Source organism: Onychostoma macrolepis, chromosome 01 (assembly GCF_012432095.1).
Source record: "Onychostoma macrolepis isolate SWU-2019 chromosome 01, ASM1243209v1, whole genome shotgun sequence".
NCBI classification, from domain to species: domain Eukaryota; kingdom Metazoa; phylum Chordata; class Actinopteri; order Cypriniformes; family Cyprinidae; genus Onychostoma; species Onychostoma macrolepis.
This window is the reverse complement of record NC_081155.1, coordinates 43,899,278-43,921,562: the sequence shown is the minus strand read 5'-3', so window position 1 is coordinate 43,921,562 and position 22,285 is coordinate 43,899,278. Positions and strand designations below refer to the sequence as shown.

The following is a 22,285-nucleotide window of genomic DNA, read 5'->3' as shown; positions in this document are numbered from 1 at the left end:
TGGTATTTACCAGCTCTGTATGAGACACACACTTCAGTTCTGTATTCCTGCTCCCTTTAGCAGTATCTGTGAGTAAATGTGACTGAGCATTCAAAGTATTTGATGTTCCTTTCTGTAATTATTTCATGATGAAGTCTAAATTGTCCTTGGCCGATGAAGACAGCTCCATCATTTTAAGAGACTAATTATTCCTGCTGGGATCCAGCAGCCTCCCACATGCTCTTTTATATGCAGACAGACAATAAACAGCAAAGCCACGTTCAGCACCCCATGTAATCCGCAGAGAGAAGACGCCTGGAGACGCTGAGGTTTCGTCTCACGGTAGACACCGGCCGAAGGCCCGGAGACTACTGCAGATGTGAGAAAGATGGACTGAGAAAGTGAACATCACCAAATTCGGGTTCAACAATCTGCTGTTCTGTAAAATATAATGTTATACGTTTCCCTGTGGTTTTCCCGCTATGTTTTAACATAAATAAATTAATGAATAAATAAATAAATAAATATCAGTATTACAATTTTCATAATAATAATAATTTAAATTAGATGTGTTCCCCCAATTTGTTCTGTTTATTTTTTTTTATAAATTATGCAAATATATTTTCAGGGCTTATACAAATATTTATGGCCAGTATATATTTTAATGTGTGTTTTGTTTTGTTTTGTTTTACCCAACATAGAGTAAAAACAAACAAGCAAATAAATAGGAGATATATAGATAGATAGATAGATAGATAGATAGATAGATAGATAGATAGATAGATAGATAGATAGATAGATAGATAGATAGATATAGTATATAATAAATGAGATTATATTTCACTAATTACATCAAAATAAATAATTATATTTTATATTAAAATTATATTGTTTTGTGACATGAGAACTTTTCCCCACTTCTCATTACCATCATGTGAAGAAACTTTAATACAAAAATTAAATACAATATTGCAGATACATATATATATATATTTACCAGTAATATTAAATGCAAACAAGAGGGTTTATTTCCAAGAATTGGCTGTTTTTTTCTTCTTCATCCAATAAGGCACAAATTTTGTCAAACGTCTGGAGCTGCTGCAGCTCCACATATCTCTTTGAATTGTGTCTGTTGAACTAATTTACTTTTTGTTCAGCCTGACAAATATTTGTTGTGAATAGAACATTCTTATATGATTTGTTTTGCTTTATCATTTTGCTTTTGGAGTGAGTAGGCCTTAATATAGTCATGAAAATACTGTCACAGTGCAAAAAGAACAAAGAAAAAATAAGCTCGGAAAGGATTTCTTTTTCTTTATGCAAAATAGAATTATTTTCGGGGTGAATTATAACAGGAAATGCTTTTGTGAGCTACCAATAAGGACAGAATGTTTATTTTATTTATTTATTTTTTTAAACTGCCAATTATTTTCCTAAAATTGTATACTGACCTAGACGTGGGAAATCACTCTGAATTAAATTAAGCACTAGACTTTAGCAGAAATCTATGTCTGAACATTTTAGTATCTGAAGTTGGAGTCTGTTTCAAACTCCTCAAACTTCTAAATCATTTTTCTGTCGTCTTTTAACGCCTTCATACATTCCTTCCAGGAACTGTTTACATATCCGTCATGTCTGATTTAAAAGAGCTCCGCTAGCGTGGATCTGAGGTGTGTTTCCACCCAAAACAAGCACGCCAGAACAGAATCTCTGTGTCAGGAGCCGTGCGTCTCATAAAGATGCTTTTACACCTCCGATCACCGGACCTCTCGTGGTGCTGTTTTCTTAGAAAAGCAACAGTCAAGCCTTATTTGCAAAGTATACAAACCCTGCATTTAGTCAGAGAGTGTTTGGCATATCAAAAGACGCTTATCTGCACTGATCTGCCATCAAGAGCACCAACTGTGTCATTTTGCGATGGCTTGTTTTCTCAGACGCACATTTTGTCAACACTCACAACAACGGTTTTGAGCGCTTTGACGTCACGTCTTGGGCGTCTGAATGCGATGAATGGAGCAGCTGTGCTTCTTCACTTCTGCGTTCGGTTAGGAAGCAATTACTTCAATTACACAGCCGCAGCTTTTCGGCTGATGTTTGACTCGTGTTACGTTTGCTGAATAAAATGCACTACAGTCTGTCCAAATCAACAAATTAAATCATCTTAGGCCCAGTTTGGGAATTTTACAGTTACTTTCGAGTGGGTCAAATTGACAATGGATAATTTCCGGGAAGCAGTCTGTCGAGGCTCATCTGGCACAGACTAAATCATTTTTTTGTGATGTGCATGTTCATAATAAAGTGGGAAATGATGACAGTACTTGTCGTGTTTTGTTGATGTAGCATCTGATGCAAACAAAAATACGTGATTGGTGTTATTTTGAGGATCATATTTGACACATCAGGCTTATAGTGAGAATATAGAGGGAAAAACCCCTTCGTTTTATTCAGAGGCCCCAAAAAAGTGCATAAACTATGAACTTAGGTTTTTTACTTGCTAAAAAGTTTAAACTATCATTTAGACAACAGAAGGCATTGAGTGCAACATGTTTTCAGCAACGTTTTGATCATTTAGAGACCTTTAAATTTCATGTGTCAAACAAGATATACATTATAAGGTTAAACCGGCCTAATCTGTTTTGGCCTTACCGAATTAGAGGGGTACTTCTGAGTAAAATCCTCTCCATCTTGTCATTGTGACTCATAAATCAGAAGTGTATTGCTTTTCTGCCAATTTCTGAAACATTGTTTGGAAGTCCTAAACTGTGACTTTCTTTTCCCAGTTATTTCTTCTGTCAAAAATATGTATATTGCCAAACAGTTTTACTCGATAAGCACTGGATAAGAAAAACTACATATGTTTTGTGAAACTTGTGAAAAATATATCAAAATGAAGTGAGTTTTTACTTAAAACAAGAAAAAATCTGCCAGTGGGGCAAGAAAAATAATATTGTTTTCCTTTGAAGTTTATTTTTCTAACCCCATTGGCAGATGTGTGTGTTTTTAAGCTTGGTGCATTTTTCAGAAAACAAGATTCATTTATTTATTCATTCATTTATTTATTTTTGTAATCATTTATTTATTTATTTTTTGAAATTTTTACTTTAGTTTGGTTTAAGAATGTTGAAATAATTGTAATGGAAAACAAGAAGTTTTTTAAGTTTATTTTTCTAAACCCATTGGCAGATGTTTCTTTTGTTTGTTTGTTTGTTTAGTTTTTTTTTTAAGCTTGATGCATTTTTCAGAAAACATGACATTCTTTCTTTCTCTCTTTCTTTCTTTATTTTTGTAATCAGTTTAATTTTTTGTCATTTTACTTTAACTTGGTTTAAGAATGTTGAGATAATTGTACTGGAAAACAAGATTAAAATATTGAGGAAGTAAATCATGTTTTGCAGTGCAGAGTTCCAGTCTATCATTTAGTAGTTTTAACCAAATTAAAGGGTTACTTTCTATGTAAAAATCCTCTCCGTTTTGTCACTGTGACATACAAATTTGAAGTGTATTGCTTTTCTGCCAGTTTATTGAAATAGTTTGTTTGGAAGCCATAAACTGGTCATTTAAGAATTCGATTTTCGCTTATTTGTGTCGACAGAACAGCTTGATCTTCCCAAACGAGACACTTTGTAGAAACGCTGATGGACCTTTGAGCGCCGATGTTTCCCAGCAAATGAAAGCCATCAATTCTGAGTGTGTGCTGGCGACCCGTCGTTCCTGCGCAACAGTTCATGCCGAGAGGTTCGCCCCGTGTACTTAACACTTCCTGTCCGTGAAATCCCTTGATAGAGCCCTAGCCTCCCTCGACCTCCATCTCTTATCCTTATTTTTATCTTTACCCTGAACATTTTATTTTCGCCAGAAGGGAAAAAAAAACCTTAACCTTGATGGTGGTGGACTGCAGGATTTTCCGTCTGTGGATAAAGAAATCCCTTTGCTGTTGCTCTTTGCTTTTAACGATTATAAAATGTGATATTAATGGAAGGTTAATGGCGCAGGATGTTTCAGCATTTGGCAAATTAAATTAATAATATTTACTAGGCCATTAAGGACAAAAAAAAAAGGATGAGAGGCATTACAACAGCAAAATCATTTTCCACAGGAAGCATTTTATGTTATCAAATGAATACAAAGTGTTTTATTTTATAATTGGCATAAAATAGTTAACCGAGAACTCTTGTTTGTTGTTATTTACACTCAAATATTTATCAGTCAGCTCGTGTTTATCAAAAAATGACTAGCTTAATCACCTGGCTCGTTAAGATTTTTCATACAGAAGTCTCTTCTGTTCACCAAAGCTGCATTTATTTGATCCAAAATAAAGTTAAAAATATGAAATATTATTGCTATTTAAAAAAAAAAAATGTTTTCTATTTGAATATATTGTAAAATGTAATTTATTCCTCTGATCAAAGTTGAATTTTCAGAAATCATTCTAATGTGCTGATTTGCTGCTCAAGGGGGAAAAATCTTCTTGTTATAAATGTTAAAGATGCTTTGTTTGTGGAAAATGTGGCATATCTCATTTCAGGATTCTGTTCAGATGAATACAATTTCAAGATGACTTATTTGTAAATCATAATCATTTTAACAGTCTTTATTGTGACTATTGATCAATTTAATGTGTCCTTTGTCAGGGTTATTACTATCAGGATCATTACTGTAAAACTTAAATAATTTTTTTTTTTTGTAAATAAAATAACTAAAACTGAAATAAATTAATTTAAATATTAATATAAATAAAACTGAAATTAATTTAAAAAGAGAAAAGCAAACAAAAAAAATAAATAAATAAATTGAAACATTAAATATATAAATAAATTATAATTCAAACTACCAAAAACTGTGCATTTGCAAAGTTTTTAATAAGCATCTTTATTTGCATGCATACAAAATGTTCAAAAATCCTTGCAAATACAAAACATTTGGGTAGTTTGCTTTTTGCAACTAAATAATATTGAGTATATCTAGATCCCTTGATATACCTTGATATTTGAAAAGAAAATGTAGTTTTTCACGATATGTCCACCTTCAGCCATCAAACAGTAAATCTCGAGTCAAGAGTAAAGCGGAGCGGCACCTGCATGTAATGGCCACAGCAGCCTCAGACTCCACCGTCCCCGGCGAGGCCTCGGCTCTGACCTCCAGCGAGCTCCTGATGGAAATCTAACCAAGCATCACGGCCAATTTGAGTCCTCCGAGTAAACAAACAGAAGTGCTCTTCAAAGGCCGAGGTCCAAACAGAGAGCGCTGTGCAGGCGCTGCGGGTCCATTCACACAGATGGAGAGACCCGTGATTAAACTGCCTCCTCCCAGACCACACTTCAAGCCTTAAAGGACACACTCAGAGAGGAAGCACTTTTAGTAAGTGCCATATACATGTAGCTTTGTCATTCTGCCTTTGAATTTGAATCAGTTTGGGGGAGCTAATGCACAAAAGTAATTAATACTGATCGTTGCACTCTTATATTCAGCGTGCTCACACAGCTTAAGGGGATGTTGGAGGAAGGAAAGAAGAAAGTCGTTAGAGTCTATGGAATTGTGTTTTTTAATTACCGACAGGATACAGGACGTGGAATTTGGGCCTATGGATCGTAATTGTATGCCACTTATCAGTTTGCATACTTTGCATTAAAAGTATGTATACTTTAAAAGAACATACTTCTGATGCTGCAAGACAGTCTTCCAGTATTGACTGTAAATATCGTCCTTAGTCACATGCTGTTCCAAGTTCTTGGTTGGTCGTTTATTTATTTATTTTTTAAATTTACTATAGTATTTTTTGTTGTTGTAGTTTTTGGATTGAGGGGACTGGCTTCCATAATTACCCTTTTATTTTATTTTATTTTATTTTATTTTATTTTATTTTATTTTATTTTATTTTATTTTATTTTATTTTATTTTATTTTATTTTATTTTATTTTATTTTATTTTATTTTATTTTATTTTATTTTATTTTATTTTATTTTATTTTATTTTATTTTATTTTATTTTATTTATTTTATTTAATTTATTCATTTTATCATATAGTTACATCCATTGCCTACATTTTGGAAGCATTTTTTTCAGCTCAGAGTAAAGAACAAAACCTCAAATTTAAAATAAGCAGTAATATTTGAGCTATAAAGTCAAATTCACATTTTCTCTCTCAGTTCAGTGGGCTTTCAGATTAATTTCATTTAATTAAAAAGTGTTGTAATGGGGTTGCATAACATACAACTTTTGTTTTGTTGTTTTCATTATGTTTTGGCATGCACTAATTCTAATCTTTCTTACTATATAGGATAAAAGCATGCACAAATGTATACATGTACACATTTGTATTACAGTAGAAGGATACTTTGAGTGAAAATCGCAATGCAATATATAACAATTGTCCCAAAAATAGGCATTGTGTTTTCGACGGCATTACAGATTTGTGCTGATGTGAAAAATCAACCACTCAAGATTGGAGCGAATCTTAGTTTACATCCATTTTCACTTGGCATTACAGACATCTGAGAGCGTAGCGTGTCCATCACATTACAGGATCGAGTTTCCCCTGAAGCGACGTTTGCATTTCCTCCTCATTCAACATGGCAGCTCAATGCTTTCTCTCCAGCGAGTCACTGACGTTCAGCTGACCTACATTATCGTGCAGTATGCCAATGAAACCCTCCAAGTTTTAATTGCCTGTGCCATTACCGTGCCGTTGCGTTGGGTTTCCGTGCCCCATAGTCGCTCGTTCGCCACGAGCCAACCCACAATGCAACTCTAATTGACAATCAAGTTTTAAATCAGCCTTTTGTGAGCACTTCTTGCCCTCTTTTGTTCGTAAATGAAACGCGTATCCATCACGTCCTTCTTCTGGGGGCATTTATGAGTTCAACCGAAGGCTAGGACCAAATGAAAAGATCAAATACTTTTTCTCTGGCCGCTTTCATGGAAAGCTCGTGCCGATCAATGCCATCATCCAGTTTGCTGTAATAGGTTCCATGTGAGCGCAAATTAATAACACAGAGGTTTAATGACAGGACTGTGAGATTGGCAAATCGTCTGTCTTCATCATCGATTTGTGCCCCGGTCCGCTCAAGAGTAATTTGGCCGACGGGAGGAAAGATAGTTCACATGTACCTTCCCACCTTCGTCCTCTTTAAATCCGTCCCTTCGTTGTCGACAGAAATAGAGCGCAATAATGAAAACTAGAGCCCTTTTTATAAAGCAAAGAGGAAGCGGAGGCTGATAATGAATAATGTAGGTTAGTAAATTTCGGCCAGGACTTTTTCCAAGTGCATAAAATGAACTTTGCAATGCGATATCCGTTCTCACTCAACTGCCTCCATAATTAACAATTCAGCATGAGCTGCTATATATGGCGCTCATTAATAAATTATCATACACCGTGAAAAGGAATACTTCAGGCTAGGTTTGATTTTATTTCTTCGCTGAGCCCCGGTATATGTAATATTATCATATTGATATGAATGAGAGCCATTATGATTGTACGGCAGGGATCAGTAGCATCTGGTCTTCAGAAATGAGGAGCCTATGTCACATTTCTAGGTTTGACATGCTCACATTTTTAGTCCAGTGTGAATTGCATTGCATTTTGTATTTCTGTTTAATGTTAACACAGCTTCTGGGTTAATGAAACATGCAACCAATACTATAATATATCCTATGTGTATATGAATTTTATGTTTTAACCAGATTTTTTTAAACACGCAAATACAGTAATATAATACTACTAATATGTATTATTATTATTATTATTTAATAGCTTTATAAAAATATTTATAAAAGTATGTAAACATTTATCACATTATTCCATTAGTTTAAATAAATAAATAAATAACCTTCTATTTGTGAATTTCATAAAATTTTTATTTGACCTATTTTCTATTTATTTAATGTTATATTTAATGTTTATTTTAACATTGTTTATGTTATATGTTTGTGTTTATATAGAAATAAACATATAAACAATGATAATGTACTTTAAAAAGTGTGTTTATATTGTGTTAATGCATTTTAACCATCACACATTTCTTGAAATATCTACAATAATGCAGTTACAAATATATTTATAATTTATTATTATTATTATTATTATTATTAAAATGAATTTATTAATATTAATTTATTAATATTTTATAGGTAATATGTATGAATTATTTTATGTTTATTAAAATATTATGAAATGAATTAATATAAAGTAATTCAATTTAAATTAATACTAAATTATTAATTTATTATTAGTAGTAGTAGTAGTAGTATTAAATAATTTAAATTACTATTAAATAAAAACCTGATTTCCGAATCAGTCTGTCCATCTCCATCAGTTTGATCCATTCATGCAGATTTGCATGAACATGATAGATGTCATGATTGCGTTTACAGTGTGATCACAGCGATGGATGCACTGCCTCCTCTGACATGTCATTTTGCTACACTTTAGGACAGTAAGGACAGTCGGGGTTGACTATATTTTGTTGCATTTTCTGCACCATTGAGATCACATACATCAGGAATCAGGTGGTTTGGTTTATTATTGTTCCATCATCCATAAAGTTATGCATACAGTCTAAAAGCACAATATTCCGGCCTGTGCCTGCTTTATCTGTTTCACTGCAGGCTTTACAGTCAGATCCTATTATCATCATATTCAGTATCTCTCTGATACTTTTTAGCTTTTAATGGTCTTTTAGTATAATTGCTTCATGTTGCATAAAATAAATAGATGCATAAAAACTTGTGAAATTGGATCCACGGATCAGTCGTTTACTGAAGTGAATTGCTTTTAGATGCTTCTGTGAAAATTAGAGCTGTAATGGAGAACCGGCGGGTTCAGATGCTGAATGCGTCTTCAGAGGTCTTCATTTATAATTTGTTTGTCTTATTTTCACCTCGTTTCACCTCACCGTTACTGTTCAAGCAATTCTGTACAAATGCACTGTTTCTAAAGTTTGTTTCCTAGCTACAGTTAATTAGTGTTTTATCTGCTTAAATACTTTCACACTGGACTGCAGTGAGATCGGGTTATATTTATAGATGACATCCATTTGTGAAAGCTTGTTTGCAAATTTCACAAGCCAGCATGACTTTCAAAAGTGACTTAATAATACTTGCAGAGTCTTAGTTGTCCTCCAATGTAACTTTTTTTGTCATGTTTCTTGTCTCGTGTGATGGATGATTGAGCTGTCATCAGTAAAGATGAATCTAGTAGGGCTTTTTTTAATAACACCCCTTCATATGATTTTCAATATGTGGATTTAATAAGAGAGTATTGAACTTGAACCTTACAAATATGTACTGTGATAATGATAGTAATACCATGATATTTTGAAATATATTATGGTACCATTGAACTTTTTGACACTTTCTTGTAAAAGTACTTCAAACAATACTATTGTGTTACCATAGTACCATGTCACTTGCAATGTTTTACCATGATATTTTGGATACTGCCTTGCCAATACAATACTTGGGTACTTCCATGTTGGACATATAGGTCTACCATGGTAATATCATGGTATTCTCTTCATGGTGTTAAAGTACTAAGAAGTGTCATATATATTATATGTATATTATATGTACTGTATATATTATTGTTGTAGTCAAGACCAAGCCAGCATTCCTGAAATTCATCTGAAAGAGCATCATTTAAATGGATAATAAGATACTGTTTAGAGCTGTGACCAATCAAATGAAATCAGTAACAACAGAATTCATCAGCGGTGGCACAGAAGCTGCATTTGAATTGGTACAATTACAATTGCATTACAATTACAATCATATATTCAACGATTCAAAGCAGCTGATTCATTCAGTAACCAATCATCGCTGTGTGTTGCTCAGAAACACAACAGTTGCTATGGATTGCTGAAATAAATAATGAATAAAATAAATATATAATATAATATAATATAATATAATATAACATAATATATAAAATATAATAACATTTGTATAAAATTAATATCACATTTTGCAATCGTGCTCATATTTGTGGAAAAAAGCTTTTGATGTTGCTTAATTTTATATAATATGAAAAACTAGATGTCATACAAGTACTTGTTTACAATCATATCTTGAATTTTTTTGGGCATTTGTATTAATTTTGGTTACATTTTTGACACAATTCCCCATTGAATCCTCTCTGGGCACAACAACATCAAAATAAATCAAATTAGAAATAAGTTATTGATTGCATTTAAAGCCAGAATTTTTACATCATTACATTAAAGTCAGACAATGCAGCAGCAATTTAGTGATGTCTCTGCAGTTGTGGTCTTGACCGGTCTTGAAATAAAATCTTGAGTCCTTTTAGTCTGAGACCAAGATGTAGCAAATCAGCTTAAAAGGGAAATGTATATAAATAATTACAATTAATTATGATTAATTACAATTATTTATATCGGCTGACAGTAATAACTGTAGCAGAATTAAATTGCCATCACTGATCTGTTCGTCCAGCGACCATTCAGTGTAAGTTCATATCAGCTCTAAGAAAGGATATTTTCGTGGCCACAGAAAATACTTTCCTAAGTACTAATGCATTAGAGCATGTAGTAAGGATTGAAAATCGTAAAGGGATATTAATTTGCAAGGCAGAACCAGAAACTCATGTAATTTGTGCACACAACTTTTATTAAATAAACGCTAACACACATAACTAATCTAAACAAACAAACAAACATACATACACTCACGCATATATACAAAAGGGGAGCTAAAGTGGATGAATGAAGCCATTAGAGAAAACAGAATGCAGTTATGGAAAGAGTCAGTTAACCACCTGAGTAAAACCATCAGCGCTGTTTATAACGGAGTCTATAACTTATACTAAACCTCTGTTTAGTTTAGTTAGATGTACAATACTTGCACTTCCTTGGTCGTTGGTGAGTGTCCAGAATGCAGTCTCGGATGAAAAGTCTTGATGTTTCAAGGTTTTGGACTCGCGATCACGTTCTTGGGTTGAGGAGTGATGAATTCCAAAAGATGTTATTCTGGCTCGGTGGTGATTGGGAGTTCCTTCCCAGGTAGAAAGTGAAAAAGAGCTAAGAAAGAGATCATCTGAGGTCTGAGGACCTTTGGTTGAATGGAAAGTCAAGGCTGCAAGGCCTGGCACAAAAACTTAAGGGTCCAGAAGCGTTCTAGCTCACATCCTCATCTTCTCAGTATCTGATAAGAACCACAGACTGAGATATGTTTGAGCCCACCGGGCACGCCGGTACCGGCTCAGGCTCTCCACACGGGCAGCAATCCGGAGATTTAGCAGAAGAGCTTTTGCAGAAGAGAAGTGGCGGAACTGTGCATGAGCCCTTTAAGGTCTGCGAAGAGTCACGCCTCTTAGGATGGGCTTGACCAATGAGAAAGTCTGAATTTCCAAGCGGGAGTTTGGAAACACTGGGGGGTTTTACGACCCTTTGTCTGAGAGCATGGTAATCTGCAAAGGGGTTGGATTGGAAGATGATATACAAACTATTAAAGATTCTTAGGACATTAATATGGTGCATAGGTATCAACATGTAATATTCACTCTCAATTAGATCATCCAAAGACAAACTGATAGAGACCAGACATGTTACAGTTAGAGTGATATTAACTAGTGATCTATCATAAGCATGCATAAAACAGTATATAATACCCAAAAACATATACAAGAACAGTAATAATATACACAATGACCTGAAGATATGTGTGTTCATTCAAAGAAAGGTTTTTCTATGAATTAATTAGAGAAGAGTCCGTGTTTATGGCATAATGTCTTTCCTATAGGAAAAAGGTAGTGAGAGTTGCTCTGCTTGCATTCCTTTGAGCAATAAAACTAGTGTTATCTGATGGGTTGCCATGGAACCAGAGGCCTGTTCTGCCATTCTTAGGTGTTGGATGCATTTTGGGGGAAGGGTCCACAGACCCTCATATTTGGCTCTTTGGTTGGTTGAGGGGGCATAAGAGATTAGTTGTTAAATATAACAAATAGTTGTGTGTCTGATCGGTCCAAACGTTACAAAGACAAGACTAAGACCTTCAAAAAAAAGTCTTATAAGACTCGTCTTGAGTGCTACAACACTAAAATATATATTTATATATGTGTGTGTGTGTGTGTGTATACATACACAGTATATGAATGAATAAAGCATTTTCAAGTAAATGGTAGCTGATTAGTAAAAAATAAATAGTCAATTTTTGATTTCATGTTGACTTTGAATAACAATGTCTGTTATGCAATCAAGCAAATTAAATTATGCAAATGAAAAAGCTTTATTATGCACATGCACGCTAGTAAACCGTATGAAGTGTCCAACAGATGGACTGGTGGTAAATACGAGACTCAACAGGCCCTCAGAAAGCGGCATGGCTCGATGAACATTAAACTTCCTGTTTTCCCGATCAAGCCCTCGGAGTTGTATATACGACTGTCACACGGGCATAAAAACATATAATGTATTGATTCAATTAGTGTCAGCGAATTGATTTTACCCTTGAGGTTTTTCGCTCATGCTCATATTTTGAAATCTCGAGACACATCGTCTCTCTATAATGTCCCTTGCAGCTAAACAAATGGAGAGTCATTATGTGTTTCTGGCTGCGAAAGACAGTTTGCTAGAATAAGTAACATTGGCAGGGCAGTAATGTGTACATTTTCCTCAAAATCACTCTGGAAAATGGGAAGATGCCAAAGAAGCTGCTTGTGTGCTGTAATTAAACTGTCTTGATTTGTCTCAGCTGCTGAAGTTTGAAATTTAGCATTTTGTGTGTCTGTTAGGTGAAGAGAGTCTTTTTCCTCATATTGCATATTGTGTTACTTTTTCCTGTTTTTATTTTCTTTAAATAATATGATAAAAATAATATGATTTTCATTATTTGATATTTATTTATTATTTATTATTATATGATATCGACTATCTATCTATCTATCTATCTATCTATCTATCTATCTATCTATCTATCTATCTATCTATCTATCTATCTATCTATCTATCTATCTATATATATATATCTATCTATCTATCTATCTATCTATCTATCTATCTATCTATCTATCTATCTATCTATCTATCTATATATTTACATGTATGTGTGTGTGTGTATATATATATATATATATATATATATATATATATATATATATATATATATATATATATATATATATATATATATATATATATATGTATATATATATATATATATATATGTGTGTATATATATGTATATGTGTGTATATATATATATATATATATGTGTATATATATGTATATGTGTGTGTATATATATATATATATATATATATATATATGTATATACAGTGGGGCAAAAAGTATTTAGTCAGCCACCAATTGTGCAAGGTATCCCACTTAAAAAGATGAGAGAGGCCTGTAATTTTCATCATAGGTATACCTCAACTATGAGAGACAAAATGAGAAAAAAAAATCCAGAAAATCACATTGTAGGATTTTTAAAGAATTTATTTGCAAATTATGGTGGAAAATAAGTATTTGGTCAATAACAAAATTTCATCTCAATACTTTGTTATATACCCTTTGTTGGCAATGACAGAGAATTTGGCCCATTACTCCATGCAGATCTCCTCTAGAGCAGTAATGTTTTGGGGCTGTCGCTGGGCAACACGGACTTTCAACTCCCTCCAAAGATTTTCGATGGGGTTGAGATCAGGAGACTGGCTAGGCCACTCCAGGACCTTGAAATGAATGAATGAATGAATGAATGAATGAATGAGGCATTTATATAGCGCTTTAATGTGTATTGCAATACACCCAAAGCGCTTTACAATCATGTGGGGGGGTCTCTCCTCAACCACCACCAGTGTGCAGCATCCACAGGACAACGGCGCCAGTGCGCTCACCACACACCAGCTACAGGTGGAGAGGAGAGAGAGTCATAGAGCCAATCAAGTGGATGGGGATTATTGGGAAGCCATGATAGACAAGGGCCAGTGGAGGGAATTTGGCCAGGACACCGGGGTTACACCCCTACTCTTTACGATGAGTGTCATGGGATTTTTAATGACCACAGAGAGTCAGGACCTCGGTTTAACGTCTCATCCGAAAGACGGTGCTTTTTTTTTACAGTATAGTGTCCCCGTCACTATACTGGGGCATTAGGACCCACACAGACTGCAGGGTGAGCACCCCCTGCTGGCCTCACTAACACCTCTTCCAACAGCAACCTAGTTTTCCCAGGAGGTCTCCCATCCAGGTACTGACCAGGCTCAGCCCTGCTTAGCTTCCATGGGCAACCGGTCTTGGGCTGCATGGTGATATGGCTGTGGCTAAATGCTTCTTACGTTTCATCTTCAAGGCCCTTGCTGATGGAAGGAGGTTTTCACTCAAAATCTCACGATACATGGCCCCATTCATTCTTTCGTTTACACGGATCAGTCGTCCTGGTCCCTTTGCAAAAAAACAGCCCCAAAGCATGATGTTTCCACCCCCATGCTTCACAGTAGGTATGGTGTTCTTTGGATGCAACTCAGCATTCTTTCTCCTCCAAACACGACAAGTTGAGTTTTTACCAAAAAGTTCTATTTTGGTTTCATCTGACCATATGATCATCCAAATGCTCTCTAGCAAACTTCAGACGGGCCGGACATGTACTGGCTTAAGCAGGGGGACACGTCTGGCACTGCAGGATTTGAGTCCCTGGCGGCGCAGTGTGTTACTGATGGTAGCCTTTGTTACTTTGGTCCCAGCTCTCTGCAGGTCATTCACTAGGTCCCCCCCGTGTGGTTCTGGGGTTTTTGCTCACAGTTCTTGTGATCATTTTGTCCCCACGGGGTGAGATCTTGCGTGGAGCCCCAGATCGAGGGAGATTATCAGTGGTCTTGTATGTCTTCCATTTTCTAATAATTTCAGTTTTGGATAATTTTGACCCATACAATGCATTTTTGCCTATTGCTACAAATATATACCAGCGACTTAAGACTGGTTTTGTGGTCCAGGGTCACATATATATGTGTGTGTGTGTGTGTGTGTGTATATATTTATACATATATACGTGGTTATTACGCTTATTGTGACAGCAATGCCATGTTTTTCTCAGCATTAAAGAAACACTAAGAAAGTGGTAACACTAATTTTGAATAATTAATGTTTAATTTGTTTGCTTGCATAACAGAAATTGTTTCAAAGTTGAAAAAATTTCAAGTTGACTCTAAATATAGTATAAAATGGTCAGCAAGATTCCACATATGGAGGTTTTGATGGAAGAAACGTTTTTATGTGGATGTAGATGGATGAGAGACTCATCGCATCTGTGTGTGTTTTGTGTGTATGTGTGTGTGTGTGTGTGTGTGTGTGTGTGTGTGTGTGTCATGGGTCCTGTACATGACCGTGTTTCTCGTCTCATGTTGTGACAGATGCCATGCTGCTGGTGGCTGAAAGACTGGAAGGGCCCTTCAACATTGAGGCCGTCATGGAGCCGATAGATGTAAAGATCTCTGAGGCCATAATGACCATGCAGGACAACAGCATGCAAGTTTCATCCAAGGTACATCTGCTCTCACACACACACACACACACACATCAATGCAGGGACACATTCACATACACACAGATATCAAGGACTGGAGCAGGTCCATGTGTTTTCCATACCAGAAGGAAGTCAAAATCCTTTCTTATTTTTAGTTCTTCAGATGAGCGCTAGCGAGGAACATGACATGCCATAATTATCTGCAGTCTTGATATGTTTGTTATTTGGGTCAATGACAAATAAGGATTTGCAAGACAAGGATAAATCTCACTCTATTCTTAGAAATGGACATTTTTATTGAATCTTAGAAACATGATCTTTACTATGAAGTGCTGTATGTATGTATGTTTGTATTATGTTAATTTTAATTATTATTTTAATATAAACATTAAATTAATGATTATTATACAGTTGTTTACATTTGTGTGTTATTTTTCATTTGAATATATTTAATAGAATGTATTTTTACAATTTTACATTTAAACAGTTATAGAATTTAAAATTTTGTTTAAAATGTTTACTGTTTAATTTATATATTAAAAAGCTAATTTAATAGTATTAACAGTAAAAGTTGTATATACTTATTAATATTATTATTAATATTATTTATTAATAGTATATACTTATACAGAATATTTATTTGCTTTGTAATTTAAATTTATTAATTTAATTTATATACTTTTTAATTTTAAAAATAAGATTTTTCTCTAAAAAAAATGTCCTTTTTAAATGTGTTGTCATGCCATTTTTGCCTGAATAAATAAAGCCATTTAAAATAAATGATAACACTTTTCAGTGTATTCAAGTGTAAAGTGACAGGACGGGACAGGCAGAAGGACAGATGGATGTATTTTTTACACATGTTTTGTGGTGATATTGATGAAATTTGCATGTTGCTCATAAAACATGTTGTAAAGCTACACCGCAGGTAGTGAAGCTTTCAGCACGAGCTTTCATATTTAGGCAAATTAGCCATGTCTCCCTGATGGACTTCCACTCGAAGGCCAGGACAAAAAAAATAAAATGTGGCTTGGTCGTCAGATTCTAATGCGAAAGAATGAAAGAAAGAAATACGCTCTGTTTGGTGTGTTTCGAGTGTTGCGCTCCGCTTTTACATTAAAAGCTTCTCGAAAGCAGGACCTGATTGAAAATGCACAGAGAGCATGGAAATCAGTGTGTACATGTCAGCCCGAGACTCTGAATGGTAATCATAGTGACAGATCGTCCGATATCAGAGTGCAGACAACATCCTGCCATAAGAGCCAGCCGTGCCATTAAAATCTTCCATCACTGTCAGCTCACCCACAATTCACTGCAGCGTGTCAATGCAAAGCATGCATTATTGCTCTCGTGACACACATTTTTAACATGTTTGCCTTTGATTTGACCAGCTGAAAATCTTGAGGGTCAGTATCCTTGGAATTACAATTTGCTTTTCACCATTTATTGAATTATTTTTTTTTTTAATATTAATATGCTAATATGCATAAATTTAGGCACTTAACTTAAAATGGTGTTTTATCTAAATGTAGATGTATTAACAATTTGACTACACTGACACTATCGGATGAGAAGAAAACTTAAATAACAAAATAAAATTAGTAAAAAATAAAAGCAAGTTGAGTTAAACTGAGTTAAATATTCACACCATTGTCTTCTGTAGAGCATTTTATATCTGAATCAAATTTGTTTTTGTTCATTTTCAAATTTATTTGTTTGTTTGTTTATTGACATTTCTGTTTCTGTATCTAAAAACATAAAAAAAATAACTGAAATAAAAATTTTAAAATAAAGCTTAAACAATGCTAAGGCAAAATTTTTGTTTGTTTGTTTTTTGTTTATGCTCAGTTTAACTTGAGGAACTAAATAATTTAAAATGTATCTATTCAGACATTTTTTTTTTAAAAAATGACAAAAGCACAACAAAAAAACTAAAATTGTAACTAAAATTAAAGCAAAAAATATAAAATGTAATTCTTTTTTTTTTTTTTTTTTTATAAACATTTTTTTATTTTATTTAACCTTAGCCACTGATTTAAAAATTCAGCCATGCACAAAACTGGTTAAAACTGGTTAAAATGTTTGCATAGAGTCAAGGTCCTTGCACACTGAGTCAGAAATTTTCATATGCGTTTTTTCGTATAGAAAAGTTCGGACGAAAAATTCAGACTCAGTGTGCAATTGCCTTAAGATTGTCAAATCAGGATATAGTGTATAGCTCAAAATGAGCACACTGAGCAAATGAGCATAAACATTTATGCATTCAGCACATGCTTTTATTTGAAGCTTGACTTACACTTTACACTTCATCAGTGCATGAATTCAGCTACAGCAAAATGTCTGTTGCATTAAACAATTCAATGCAAAATATCTCCTTGTCATCGCACTTCATTCTTCATTTTCACCTCTTTTACAATAGCTGTTTTTATACCCTAACCGCAGGGACTGATGCATCTCCTCTTTGGTAATTATAGGTGTTTCAGGGATGCGGTCATCCCAAAGCAGCTGGAGTGGGCCGATCTGCCCGCGGGATCTCGGATGTGTTCAACAGTCGCTTCAGACCCTACAGTCCAGAAGAGAGGCCGACCACGGCAGCCGGCACCAGCCTGGACAGACTGGTGAGTGGGTGGCAGCGAGGGCAGTGCGGGGCAGTGTGGGAAGGTGTGAGTGGGCAGTGGTGACCTTTGCAGGTTGGACCCGAGAGAATGCAGCGGCCGCTGGGGAAAGCTTTAGTGGTGGTACTGGACAAAAAATGAGAAAAATGTCTTCTTTTTTTTTAGGGTCAAATTAAGTAGAAATAGCTCTGAAGTCCAGCTTAATAAGGTTGGGTGAAGGTTTTCGCGGTTATTATTTTTATTTTATTGTTTGTTTTTGTTTATGCTCAGTTTAACTTGAGGAACTAAATAATTTAAAATGTATCTATTCAGACATTTTTTTTTTTAAATGACAAAAGCACAACAAAAAACTAAAATTGTAACTAAAATTAAAGCAAAAAATATAAAATGTAATTCTTTTTTTTTTTTTTTTTTTATAAACATTTTTTTTTATTTTATTTAACCTTAGCCACTGATTTAAAAATTCAGCCATGCACAAAACTGGTTAAAACTGGTTAAAATGTTTGCATAGAGTCAAGGTCCTTGCACACTGAGTCAGAAATTTTCATATGCGTTTTTTCGTATAGAAAAGTTCGGACGAAAAATTCAGACTCAGTGTGCAATTGCCTTAAGATGGTCAAATCAGGATATAGTGTATAGCTCAAAATGAGCACACTGAGCAAATGAGCATAAACATTTATGCATTCAGCACATGCTTTTATTTGAAGCTTGACTTACACTTTACACTTCATCAGTGCATGAATTCAGCTACAGCAAAATGTCTGTTGCATTAAACAATTCAATGCAAAATATCTCCTTGTCATCGCACTTCATTCTTCATTTTCACCTCTTTTACAATAGCTGTTTTTATACCCTAACCGCAGGGACTGATGCATCTCCTCTTTGGTAATTATAGGTGTTTCAGGGATGCGGTCATCCCAAAGCAGCTGGGTGGGCCGATCTGCCCGCGGGATCTCGGATGTGTTCAACAGTCGCTTCAGACCCTACAGTCCAGAAGAGAGGCCGACCACGGCAGCCGGCACCAGCCTGGACAGACTGGTGAGTGGGTGGCAGCGAGGGCAGTGCGGGGCAGTGTGGGAAGGTGTGAGTGGGCAGTGGTGACCTTTGCAGGTTGGACCCGAGAGAATGCAGCGGCCGCTGGGGAAAGCTTTAGTGGTGGTACTGGACAAAAAATGAGAAAAATGTCTTCTTTTTTTTTAGGGTCAAATTAAGTAGAAATAGCTCTGAAGTCCAGCTTAATAAGGTTGGGTGAAGGTTTTCGCGGTTATTATTTTTATTTTATTGTTTGTTTTTTGTTTTTTTGTTTTTTTTAGGCTTATAATGAAGTAGTGTCTGAGTGTATTGAGTTCCTCTACTGTAAATACAGTGTTCTCATAATACATAACAAGAAAACAGGGAAATATTAATTTGGCCTAAAAGTAGAACAAGATTCCCTTTTTCTCTTGGGTTATACAAGCATTTAGGGAGCAGTCAATTTTATCATTAACACGAGTTACTTACAATACTTAACAATAACAGATGGAAATATGAATTTGACCTAAAAGTAGAACAAGATGCTTTTTAAATCTGTAAAATATTTTATTTATTTATTTATTTGTATATTTGTTTGTTATATGACCAGTAAGGGAACGTTCCATTTTGCAAACAATTCCATAATGTTTAAAGGTGCAATAGGAGATCTCGGAAAATGCTAACTTTAGCCTGATAGCACTGAAAGCGAACGTCCCACCCTCCCTGCAATCGCCGTCCAAAGCCACGCCCCCTGAATGCACATACGCTCAAAGAGCAGAATACCAGAGACAACATTAAATTACTACAATAGGCTACATAAACGGTTTCCAATTACAGTCCTCGCACCCTCCTTTTCATATGTATATCTTATCACGTCCGATGGTTGTTCTGTTCGACCGTAATAAGTGCCCTGCGAAGTGGACATCACCAGATATTCCGCCATGATTCCAGTTCAAAGCATATATGTTCCATACAAAGGGCATTAAAGTGTGTGAGACGTGAATTTAAATGGTATTTATTTACAGAGGTATATTATGTCACACTTAACACTTCTCTAGTAAGTTTTGTCCGTGAAAGTGAATGTTCCGAAGTGAAATAAACTTCAACGGATTTCCCTGCTCAGGGAGTAGAGAGCAATGAACACTGTGTAGGGAGCATGTCAGTCGGGACACAGTTCATGCACGGAGCTCTCTTCTAATGAGCTGGTTATCTGAACCGAGTGTGTTAACTAAGCGAGACATGCAAAATATGCAGAGACGGGGGGTGCGAGGACTGGAACTGGGAACCGCTGGGCTACATCATGTGTCATTCACCGGTGAGAAAACTTTACAGTTAGTAAAAGTACTACAATACCAGGAAGGAAGATCGGGTTGTTGATGTTTACCTGCCATTCTCGCTCTGTCTGCACTGTGTGCGTGATCGCGCTGATGACGTATCCTGTCTGCGTGAACAGGGTGCGCAGAGGTATGCTAATACATACGTTGACAGGCAGGTAGGAAAGCCAATTAAAACGCTCGGACGAACATTTCTTGGTCCTACCCCTTCCGCAGAATATATAAATACAGATAAATACATTTAGACCACTTAACTTAATGATTGCTATCGGGATGTGAAGAGACTTTCAACCAGAATAACAAAAAAATGTTTCTGAAGACAATCACCTATGGCACCTTTAATTTTGCAAGCATTATGGAAAAGTTACTTTTGAATGTTTCTATGAAGATTCTGAAACAAGTAGTCAGAGTTACAAACAAACAAATAAATAAATAAATTGCTTGTACCACTTAATGCATTTTTATATCCCTTGTACTGAACCTTATGATGCACTGTATGGTCTTATGAATAATTGTAATTACTGTATATGATACATTATAATACTTATCTATTAATTATTACACATGAAAAACAAACCTTCCAATATTATATTGCATTTTAACTTTGGTTACAATTTCTCATGAGAAGTTATAATGCACAACAACATACATTTTATAATACATTATACATAAAAGCTTTAATTAAAATGTTACCGAAATGTTGAACATTACACAAATTGTATGTAATGTTTTTGTGCAAAATTTAATTTTATTTTATTTTTATTTTTAGTCTTATGATGTAGTAGTGTAAAAAGTGTACTGAAGTTCCTCTACTGGAATAAAGTGTTCTGACTCATAATACATAATACAAGAATAGATCAAATTTGAATTTGACTTGTAGAACAAGATGCATCTTAAATGTTTGAAAATGTTTTTCTTGATTATATGAACACTGAGAGAATATTCCATTTAATCATTTTGAAAACATTTTTGAAATGATACTTTTGAATGTACTTTAAAACATCCAACTAAAACATTCCATGTATGATGTATGCATTTTTTTTTTTTTTTTTTTGTGCTAACATATTAATTAAATTTTTCTTTTGTTTTCTTTCTTTTTTAGGCTTATAATGAAGTAGCATCTAAGAGTTGCTCTACTGGAATAAAGTGTTCTGACTCATAATACCTAACAAGAATTGATGAGAATATGAATTTGACTTAAAAGTAGAACAAGATTGCATTTGCGCATAATCTTATTTTAGCCTCCAGCTAACTGGGAGAATTCATGTAAAATGACTTTCTATCCAATATGTGCCAGTGCTTTTTTCCACTCAGCTGTGCATTGGATGAGTTTAAAGTTAACCCTAGAATTTATAATGCAGAGACGTGATGGTTAAATAAATGTTGAGTTAGAGAGAAGTGTTTGTGTGTAAAGGGGATGTGCTTGGTTTTTTAGACCGAGGGGAATGGGATGGAATATCCCAGCAATGCCATTCATCAAATGTAATCGTGCATATTGCTTTTCTGTCTAATGCATATTTATCATGTGTTTGCCCGTGGTATGCTTTCTCATCTCCACTTTCAATGAAATCCCTTTTTTCCTCTGTTTTTTGCTTCCGCATCCCAGAGGATTGTCTGGAGGACGATGCAACACAGCGTAAGCCATCCAACCCTCCTCTCACTTTACCTCCGTCATTTGTCTTATGGCTTCCAGCCTTCTCTCCATCTCTCCATCCTCTCCTTTATCCGCTGGTGTACTTTCTCTTGTTTTCTGAGTAGTTTTGCGCTGTATATCTGTGCTGGTGAGACTTAAAGAAGATGTTAAGTCCATCCTCTCATTACAGGGAAAATTCACTTAAAAATGAAGAGTCTGCCACCATTTACTCACCATCATGT

At 34.9% G+C, this 22,285-nt stretch overlaps 1 protein-coding gene across 1 annotated transcript in view; it reads left to right on the top strand.

Moving 5' to 3' along the window:
* The window catches only part of gpc6a (glypican 6a), a 228,894-nt gene that overhangs the window by 157,884 nt on the left and 48,725 nt on the right, over positions 1-22,285 (top strand). Inside the window, exons 5-7 of the mRNA XM_058789995.1 lie at positions 15,338-15,468; positions 17,925-18,068; positions 22,017-22,046. Of these exons, the coding sequence (XP_058645978.1) occupies positions 15,338-15,468; positions 17,925-18,068; positions 22,017-22,046 (305 nt within the window). The remainder of the gene's footprint in view (positions 1-15,337; positions 15,469-17,924; positions 18,069-22,016; positions 22,047-22,285) is intronic.